The sequence below is a fragment of the Acinonyx jubatus genome, chromosome A1, assembly GCF_027475565.1.
Source record: "Acinonyx jubatus isolate Ajub_Pintada_27869175 chromosome A1, VMU_Ajub_asm_v1.0, whole genome shotgun sequence".
NCBI lineage: Eukaryota > Metazoa > Chordata > Mammalia > Carnivora > Felidae > Acinonyx > Acinonyx jubatus.
Window position 1 is genome coordinate 93,627,212 of NC_069380.1, and position 10,649 is coordinate 93,637,860.

At 45.0% G+C, this 10,649-nt stretch overlaps 1 protein-coding gene across 1 annotated transcript; it reads left to right on the forward strand.

The window, feature by feature from the left end:
- The first annotated feature begins 982 nt into the window (after window positions 1-982).
- Window positions 983-9,870, forward strand: ARL14EPL (ADP ribosylation factor like GTPase 14 effector protein like). The gene is made up of 4 exons (XM_027076865.2): window positions 983-1,892; window positions 3,205-3,319; window positions 5,488-5,627; window positions 9,154-9,870. Exons 2-4 carry the CDS (start codon window positions 3,227-3,229, stop codon window positions 9,374-9,376), a joined length of 456 nt encoding a protein of 151 aa, XP_026932666.1. The 5' UTR covers window positions 983-1,892; window positions 3,205-3,226; the 3' UTR covers window positions 9,377-9,870.
- Window positions 9,871-10,649: the final 779 nt, after the last annotated feature.

The following is a 10,649-nucleotide window of genomic DNA, read 5'->3' on the forward strand; positions in this document are numbered from 1 at the left end:
GATAAAGAAATATCGGATTTAGGAAAATATTATCACAACCACAATGGTTTGGATGAATTGAGGGTGGGAAGAAAATACAGACAGTAGTTTTAGGATCAGATGGCAAGACTGGTTGGAGAAAACTAACACCTACTTGTTGTTGTTGTTTAAGGGGAGTTTAAGGGGATGATTCACCTGCAGGGCTCATTAATTATACAGATTACCAGGATTCTGCTTTGCAAATTGCAAGCCCAGTAGGTCTGGAATTTGAAAGTGTAACTGGGGGCCAGGGGTGCAAGAGCGAAACAGATGAGGTTCTGCTGCTCATGGCTCACAAAATCCAAAGGCAGAGAGAGGAGGGATGGTGAAACAGGAAAGGAATTTATTTCAGCAAGGCCAACACCGGAAAGATCTCAAAGATTGTCTCCGAAGTGCTAGAAATACTTGTAGGTTTATATAAGGGAAATGTGGGACAGAGGTGGGTGGGTCTCCACAGGTGGGCAGTGTAGGTCAGGTGTATCTTTGTCTTGGGATCAGTCACTTGGGGTCTTGCTGGCTCAGGCCAGACCTAATTGCTTGAGCCGGTAGTTGGGTTCCCGTAGGGGCTGCTTTGCTCTCAGGGTCTTTTGCCAGAGTTAAGAGGTAAGCTGGAGATTTCACTCACATGTGGAATTTAAGAAATAAAACAGATGAACATAAGGGAGGGAAAAAAGAAGAGAGAGAGAGAGAGAGAGAAGCAAACCGTAAGAGAGTCTTAACTATACAGAACAAACTGGGGGTTGATGGAGGAATGGGGGGGGGATGGGCTAAATGGGTGACGGCCACTAAGGACGATACTTGTTGGGATGAGCACTGGGTGTTATATGTAAGTGATGAATCACTAAATTCTACTCCTGAAACCAATACTACACTATATGTTAACGAACTGGAGTTTAAACAAAAATTTGAGAGGTGCCTGGTGGCTTCGTTGGCTAAGGGTCCAACTTCGGCTCAGGTCATGACCTCACAGTTCGTGAGTTCAAGCCTGGTGTCGGGCTCTGTGCTAACAGCTCGGAGCCTGGAGCCTGCTTCAGATGCTGTGACTCCCTGTCTCCTCTGTCTCTCCCTTGTTTGTGCACTCTCTCTCTCTCTCTCAAAAATAAATACACATTAAAACAATTTTTTTTAAATAAACAAAACTTTGTGAAAAAAGATAAGCTGGAAAGATCTTAATTAGGAAGTAGACATGGAGGTCAGAATGGACGTGGTTCTAAGTCCTCCTTCTTCAGGAAATTTACAATTTTTAAAATAGCTCCGTGTGATTTTAACTTCAGATGAATTGGAAAATACTCCGCATGAGTGTTTGGCTGATCACAAGTGACACTGCATGTGAGACTGTCAAAGGAAAAATTGCACGGGACACAGGTAAACAGGCAAGACTTGGTTCAAGACCGTGATGACAGGGGAGAGAAGCCAGAACTCAGTGTGAACTCAGCGTGACCCAAAAGGCAGAAGGAAACAACTGGAGGGCTTGACAGAGGCTGATCCAGGAGATGTGTCGAGCACCTTGAGTTTGCAAATGGTTTTCTCCGTGATTAAGCCACCTGTGTTTGCTAATTGGCACCCACCAATTAGCAAGTTAGGCTCTACCTTCCCACAGAGACTGGCAAACGCAAACACAGGTGCCATCTTCCTGGCTGATTGCATTTCAAAGGGTTGCCTCCTAATCTTTGAGCAAGACATTCCTGGGTTGTAAAACTGGCTGGAGGCTCCGAGAAGATTTACATGTCAATGGGACAGAGAAAGAATTTATAACAATGAGTTTTCTGAAGTAAAAACTCTGGGAAAAAGGAGGTCAGTTTCAAGAGTCAGGAAGAAGCCTGGGCTGGGGTTTCGTCAAGGTGACGCAAACATTAAAGCTGTCCCGGTCAAAGGTAAGTACCATTAACACTAAGACCGCTATCTGTAGGGTGGATTCCACCTGATAGAGAATGAAAAGGAAAATCAATTGTTAGGGAAAGAAAACTCAACTTCCTGACCTACTATGGGGAACTGGAGAGTGTGGGATACAGAAGAGTGGACAGTCTATGACTTAGACCTGGGAGAATGCAGATACGCTGATAGATCCAGCTGGCAAGCAGCAAGCCTGTGGTGCCAAACGCCCCCAGGGACCTTGGTAAAGCATAAGTCAGGCTTCTTCGGTAGAAACAGCACCCCTGTAGACAGTCCCAGCAGTGGATGAGAGGTAAGACAACCCGCAGGGCTGTGGGAGCCGCCTCTGGAGCTTGGTCCTTTCTGAGAGAGAACACTGCAGAGCAGCCTGGGATGTGCAATTTGCGATTAGCATCCCGTGTTGACCTCACCAGAGTCACGCATCCATAAACGGCACCCTGTGTATACAACCAAGTATTTCAGAGCAAATTGCAGGCATGTTAGCAGCTGGGTTTTATGGACACCGGATGCCTTCCCTTTTGCCCATGTTGTACTAGAAATGTGTCAGAAAACTTGAGTGAGGAAGCCAGGGCTTTTAGAGCACCCTGAGGAACTATCTGCGCAAAGAGGTGACACTGAACCCACAAAAGCGGATGGGATTTTCACAATGTTACTGGGGACATATGACATTCACGTGTCTTACTTTTTGTCAAGGGATTACGTGTAATGGGGGTACGATGGGGGTCTAAGAATGCAGACTCTTAAAGAGAAGTGGGGTGCCTGGGTGGCTCACTGGGTTTAGCATCCGACTCTTGGTTTTGGCCCAGGTCATGATCTCACGGTTCCTGAGTTCGAGCCCCACATCAGGCTCTGTGCTGACAGCAAGGAGCCTGCTTGAGATTCTCTCTCCCTCCCTCTCTCTCTCTCTCTCTCTCTCTCTCTCTGCCCCTCCTCTGCTCACGCTCTCTTGCTCACTCTCAAAAATAAAATAAACATTTAAAAAGAGAGTGAGAGAGAGAAGTGGATGGTCCCGGGGTGGTCTGCTCCAGCGAAGTCTGTGATGCTAAGAATGGTTAGAAGTTAGGTGTGATTTGTTCATGGAACTCCCAGCAGAGAAAAGCATTGGTCAGGTGGTCTGGGGGGAGGCAGATATGGGATTTTGGAGTGACGGGTAAAAAAAGAAGCCAGGAGAGTGGATGGCTTTTGCAGGAAACCTGGCTTTGAAAGAAAGAAGGATGTAGACAGAGAGCCAGAAAGTCCCAGGATTAGGTTACCGGAGATGTATCATACTAATGTGTTCTCTTTCGGTCCCAGTTCCTTCGTTTAGTGATTGGAAATGAATGAACAATCAGAGAAGAGTGTCACGCAAGAGGGACACACAGGTCAAAGCTCTCCTGAGAAAGACTGTCAGATTGGACAAAAGCAGCTGGTATGGCAAGTGGATATTAGGGTTTCATGGTATTTGGAGAGGTCTCAGCTCGGGGATCTCGGAGGTGAGCCTGGTCTTGGGTGGAAGGTGGGTCCCGTCAGGATTTCACAGGAAGGTTCTCTGCTCCTCCATACGGGTGGGGCTTTTCCCCCATTTCTTTCTGCTCTCTGAGGGGCTGGTCTCACTTCACGTACCTCCTCTCTGCCATTCACCTCCCTTGATTTACAACCCAGTGTTCTGTGCAATAAAATCCTGCCCCTTGGAGAAAAATATTTGCAGAGACTATAGTCCAGTGTTTTTATTTAACAAGCCCTAAGGGGTTTTTTTGCCCCCTATTACCTGCTGGTCATGATTCTAAAACTTGGTAGATATTAATTCATCAAACTTGTATCACAGGATACTACCGTGACCCCGTTTTGCAAAGGGAATCAGTGAGGCTTAGAGAGGTGGGAGCTTGTTCAGTGCACACCCCTGACAAGTGGCCAAGGTTTGAACTTGGTCTCGTGTCTGTGTTCTTACACTTTTGTCATGGAACTGACAATGACAGTAGACGATATGAAGTTGTCTTTATTTCACAGCCATACCTAAATACAGAATTGTTTCATACGGTCTAGTTTGTAAAACAAACCCATACACACACACCAAAATGAAAATTTAAAGAAACATGGGGCACCTGGGTGGCTCAGTGGGTTAAGCATCCAACTTTGGCTCAGGTCATGACCTCGTGGTTTGTGTATTCAAGCCCTGTGGCAGGCTGTGCACTTACCACGTTGTGTCTGCTTGGGATTCTCCTCTCTCTCTCTCTCTCTCTCTCTCTCTCTCTCTCTACCTCTCCCTTTCCCTCTCCCTCTCCTTCTCCCTCTCTCTCTGCTCTTCCCCTGCTTGTGCTCTCTCCTTTCTCTCAAACTAGTAAATAAATAAACTTAAAAAATAACCCAGAAAGTTTAAAGGAACATATTTATATTATTTTAGACAAACTGGACTATTATTATAAGCTAAATCAACTGCAGTCAAGGCTGAAGTTGTTACTGACTTGTTACGTTGAAATTCACACTTGAAAGTTTCCCTTTTGTTTCCAGGTGTGGTATTTCATCTCTGTATGACAGCCTGTGTGTTTTGGGGCCAATGAGATTATATTCTTCTGAAATCCTTCAGAAGAGCATTCCCTTCCCTGGTGACCTATGTGCCACATTTTTGAAATAAGGTGTCAGGATTTATCAAAGAAGCATCTTTGTTCCTTGTCTTTCTCAATTGGGCTCCATTTCTTTTCCATCTGTAAATGTCCCCAGATGGAGTCTTTTGAAAATATCCACTAACACTCTAGAAAGCCATGCGAGGAAGATTTTCTTCCTCAAATCTGGCTCTTACTGAGAGTGGACCCTTCAGGTGGGTGCACACTGCCTCGAAGTGATCTAACAACATGATTGTTGTAAAACATTCCAGAACACAGAGGGCGGGGGGTGGGGGGGGTGGGGGATGGGGCTGTGTGCACTTTGGGGTCCCATTGTGGTTTGAGACCCTTCACCTTGAGTTTCTGCAGCCAAGAGTTGCAGAAGGGCTCTCTTCCCTTTTTCTTTCCCTCCATAAAATGCTAATTCTGACTTTCATCCCCATCAGATTTGAGAAGCCTACTGGTATTTTCCAGGTGTAAGAGGAATTCTGTTCCTGCTGGGTTGTTTTCTGTGGTTTTCCTTTTTTTTTTTTTTTTTAATTTTTTTTTCAACGTTTATTTATTTTTGGGACAGAGAGAGGCAGAGCACGAATGGGGGCGGGTCAGAGAGAGGGAGACACAGAATCTGAAACAGGCTCCAGGCTCTGAGCTGTTGGCACAGATCCCGACGCGGGGCTCGAACTCACGGACCGCGAGATCGTGACCTGGCTGAAGTCGGACGCTTAACCGACTGCGCCACCCAGGCGCCCCTGGTTTTCCTTTTTTAATTATATGAGTTTTTTACTGTGGATTTCTTCATTCAGAAAGAATGACCTAACGTGAGGAAATTTACACGTGAGGCTATTTACATCATCTTTAGAGACTTAATCAAATAAAACTGTTTCTTTCTCTGGGTAAAACATCTGTGCTTTCATGATATTATGGCAGAAGTTTATTTTGACACAACATAAAACAACTCTCAAATTCTTACTAATAATACATTTTATTTGTTTCGTAGCAACAGATAGAGCGGCAGTTAAAATGCTTGGCATTTCAAAACCCGGGACCACAGGTAGCGGACTTTAATCCTGAAACAAGGCAGCAGAAAAAGAAAGCTCGGATGTCAAAGATGAATGAGTATTTTTCTGTGAAATACAAGTAAGATCATGATTTATTGTATTTGATTTGTGGGATTGTAACATGCCTGAGTTCTCCTGGATAAAGCAAAGATTGCCTCTTCTTTATGTTTTAAAAATATCTTTTCTCAAGTGCAGTATTGCCCCATGTATTTGGAAGTTAGCAACTTCAAGAAACAGACAATAATCCCAGACTAGTAATCAGTTTTTTAAAGGTACCAGAAACCCTTGGATTAGAGTAATAGCTTTAGTAAGAAAGATGATTAAAAGTAAGAAAGATGTAGGGTCCAGCTTTGGCTCAGGTCATGGTCTCATGGTTGGGGGGTTCAAGCCCCACGTCAGGCCTTGTGCTGAAGGCTCGGAGCCTGGAGCCTGCTTCGGATTCTGTGTCTCCCTCTCCCTCTCTCTCAAAAATAAACATTAAAAATTTTTTGAAAACTTAAAAATTTATGCCCATTAAAATACGCCTTAAAAATAGTGAAAAGACAAACCACAGGATAGGAGAAGTTATTTATAATTTGGAAGGTCAGTATCCAGAGTTTAGATAAGTCAATAAGAAAAAGATAAACATCTAAAGAGAGAAATGAACCAAACAATGAAGAAAAGGCTAATGAACATTCAGGATACAGAAGCTCATCAGTACAGCAGAGAGGTTCCAGAGAGAGGCAGCATTTAGTCTGACAATACCAATGTTGATGAATTTTGGTTTTTTATGTTAAATCTTTTTTAACATTTATTTATGTTTGAGAGATAGAGCACGAGTGCGGGAGGGGCAGAGAGAGAAGGAAACACGGAATCCTAAGGAGGCTCTAGGCTCTGAGTGCCGGGCTCAAACCCACAAACCGTGAAATCATGACCTGAGCTGAGGTCGGACGCTTAATCAACTGAGCCACCCAGGGCCCCTTAATTTTTTTTAATGTTTATTTATTTTTGAGAGAGAGAGAGACAGAGAGTGATTGGGGAAGGGGCAGAAAGAGAGAGAGAGAGAGAGAGAGAGGGAATCTGAAGCAGGCTCCCAGACTCTGAGCTGTCTGCACGGAGCCCAACATGGCAGTCAAACTCACGAGCCATGAGATCAGGACCTGAGCCGAAGTCGGACACCGAAGCGACTGAGCCACCCAGGCGCCCCAGATGCCCAATGTGGGGCTTGAAGTCACGACCCCAAGATCAAGAATTGCATACTGTACTGACTGAGCCAACTCAAGACCCCAAGGGATTGTTATTACTTAACGCTGTGGTTCCTCTTGGAGGGTGGGGTTGAGGGATGTTGTGGGCGGGCCATGGAGAAGACCTCAGTGCCATAATACCCTTTTATCAAGCTGGGCAGTGGGCAAGTGGAGATTTGGTTTATTCTTCTTTACCTGTGCATTTATGTTTTGCACACTTTATTTTTTAAGTTCATTTATTTATTTAAAAATAATCCCATTGAGCGCCTGGGTGGCTCAGTCAGTTAAGCATCCGAGTCTTGATTTTAGCTCAGGTCACGATCTCACGGTTCATGGAATCAAGCCCCACGTTAGATTCTGTGCTGAGTGTGGAGCCTTCTTGAGATTCTCTTTCTCCCTGTCTCTCTCTGTCCTGCCCTGGCTCACGCATGTGCTCGCATGCTCTCTCTCAAAAAATAAATATATAAACATTTAAAATAATCTTTGCCACCCAACATGGGGCGCAAACTCATGACCCCAAGATCAAGAGCTCTTCTAACTGAGCCAGCCTGGCACCCCTGTTTTGCACACTTTTGTATGTCTGATAGTTGAGAGTTTTATAAAAGAAAGCATCAGATGGACAGGAAACTATAAAATCTGTGTGTTGGTATCAGAGTGAAGGCAAAGGAATATTTTTGGGTTAAGGCAAGGTGACAAGGACAAGATCTGGTATGTGCTCTCTAGTGGCTTCATGACCATGGTTTCCATATTGGATTTTTTTTTATTCATTTATTTTTTAATGTTTAGTTTTGAAAGAGAGAGAGAGAGAGAGAGAGCATGAGTAGGGGAGGGGCAAAGAGAGAAGGGAGACACAGAATCTGAAGCAGGCTCCAGGCTCTGAGCTATTAGCACAGAGCTCAATATGGGACTCGAACCCACGGACCGTGAGATCATGACCTGAGCCAAAGTCAGACTCTTAACTGACTGAGATTAGATTTTAAATCTCCTGGTCTGCTGGCGCCTGAATTTCCTGGTGGACATGGGAGGGGGTGGTCTGTGCATCCCACAGACAAAGCGCTTCAGATGTAAATCCTCTTTGGAAGGTATTCCCGATAAAGTGAGAAAATCGGGCAGCAAGTTTCCATAGTAATCCCCAGCCTCCCCTGCTTTGTTAGGAGAGGGAGGAAGAAGGAACAGCGTTACTCAGCTGAACCGGAAGAGAGGAGATTCTGTGCCTGTTTGAGGATAAAGGGAGCAGAAAAATGGACTGTCTCACCACACCAGCTTAGGGCCAGCCCTTGTTAATTTTTTACTTCCAATTGTTAATAAGGGATACAAGCTATATAGAGGCACTTTTGTCACATGGAGGCTTTCATGCGGCTCACTTTTGAAGGGTTTATTTCAGAAGGGCTCTGTTTGGAGAGGGTGGCAGAATTCTTGTGGAAGCTTTTGCCTCCTGGATGTGTTGCGGGGGCTGACAGAGAAAGTGTGGGCACTTAGAGCGGGGTGTGGGCTCCGCTGCTCGCTTCGGGTGCAGAACTAATTGCCTTCACTTAGCTCACGACGGATCCTACCACCTTGATCACCTGCTTTCTCTCCTTCCACACTGGGTAAGAAACAAAATCAGAAAGGAAGGGAAGCAAGGGTACCTGGAGACTGTTAGGTAGCAAAGGACTGTTAGTGCGTGTGTGTGTCTTTCTTCTTAATGATGATGGCGTAGTAATGCACAGTTCTAATATTTATCTCGAGTTATTAAAAATATAACTGTATTCACTGTAGTGCTTTAAAAAAAAGTTTATATATTTTGACAGAGAGTGCGTGTGCATGCGCAAGTGGGAGAGGGGCAGGCAGAGAGAGGGGGAGAGAGAGAGAGAATCCCAAGAAGGCTCTACGCTGTCAACCCAGAGCCCCACGCGGGGCTCGAACTCACCAACTGTGAGATCATGGCCTGAGCAGAAACCAAGAGTCAGGTGCTCAACCGACTGAGCCACCCAGGTGCCCCTCCCTCTAGTGTTTTTTTTTTTTTTTTTTTATAGAAAGAAAAAAACAGTGCAATTTTTCAGGGAAAACTTCATCAAGGATGATTACAGTTTTGAAGAAAAATTAGGGGCATTCGTAGGAAGAAGCTTTTATTCAGCTGTTCTTTCTCATTTGCTTCGGTGGAATATTCTGTTCCCCGGCATGCTGGGAAAACGAAGTGACTAGCCTGGCCGTGTTGGGAATCCGTGGCATGTTGGCTGAATTTCCCCAAACACCGCTGCCATATCACATTCTGGAGTGTGGCTGGGTAATCTTGAGGATGACATTTGCTCAGAATAGACGGGCTGTATTTTTGAAGTGAGCTGCATAGTCCTTCATTCTCCGTGCTGAGGAAACTGGGACTGTCGTCTGCTTTCTCGGCAGGGTCAGGAAGAAGTACGACAAAAGTGGCCGGCTGATCTGTAACGACGCCGATCTGTGCGATTGCCTGGAGAAGAATTGTCTGGGCTGCTTCTACCCTTGTCCCAAGTGCAACTCCAACAAGTGTGGGCCCGAGTGCCGGTGCAACCGTCGGTGGGTCTATGATGCCATTGTCACCGAATCTGGGGAGGTGGTCAGCACACTGCCATACCCCGTTCCTGATTAGGAGCTGTTCCCTGGGAACAGCTTTGTTTCTTCTTTCTGTTTCTTCTTGACAGTGAAGCCAACCTCTTTCTCTTGGGTGGATTTTAGGGCTTGGGGGAAATGCTGGAAGAAGATGCTGAAGGCTCATGTTCTCTGAAACTGTAGAACAATGTAGAATGGGCAGTCGCTCCAATGCCTTCACTTGTGACCAAAGGGTGACAGTGCATGGTCTCAGCATCGCCTCGCCCGAACACCTCTGTCTCTGCCCTCAAGTCAAAAATGTCTTTCGTCTTTACTGGTACCTGAGAAGATGTAGTTTTAAGATGTTCAGAACTCTGTAGCTGAGAGCTCTCCTTACAGAGAACATACAATCATAAGTTTGTAAGAGCTAGCTACCCTTCCAACCTTACACACAAGTTCCAAGTCCGACTCGCTTCTTGAATTAAAAATATACCCCCACACCCTGTGACTTTGCACTGTATTGTCTTGTTTTTTATTAATATGTTGATAACATTAAAATTAAATTTGGTAATACCTGGCAGTATTTTTATGAAAAATTTGTATTTTTTTTTTAATTTTTTTTTTCAACGTTTATTTATTTTTGGGACAGAGAGAGACAGAGCATGAACGGGGGAGGGGCAGAGAGAGAGGGAGACACAGAATCGGAAACAGGCTCCAGGCTCTGAGCCATCAGCCCAGAGCCCAACGCAGGGCTCGAACTCACGGACCGCGAGATCGTGACCTGGCTGAAGTCGGACGCTTAACCGACTGCGCCACCCAGGCGCCCCTGAAAAATTTGTATTTTATTTGCAAAATTGAGAAATTGGGATGACAGTATCCTACATGCCAGTGGTTGACTTTTTCTTTCCAATTCAGGATCAGTATTTCAAGATTATTCAAAAGGAGGAAACAAGTTATGTAAAAGTGTGTTGTTGTAGGTTAGTTGACTAGGTAGATGATGTGATTTTTTTCAATTCTGATACATTGTAGAAGGTTATACAGACCTTTGAGCTGAGCCTTCTTTGGATTTGCTTTTATTTTTTTAATTAATTCCTTTTTATTTGGGAGAAAGAGCATGGGTGGGGGAGGGGCAGAGGGAAAAAGAGAGAAAGAGGAAGAGAGAGAATCTCAAGCAGGTTCCAAGCTCAGCATGGAGCCCAAGGCGGGGCTCCATCCCGTGAACCATGAGATCATGACCTGAAAAATCAAGAGTCAGATGCTTAACTGACCGAGCTACCCAGGTGCCCCTGGGTCTGCTTTTGTAACAGAATCCTCTGCTTTTGTTACAGAATCCT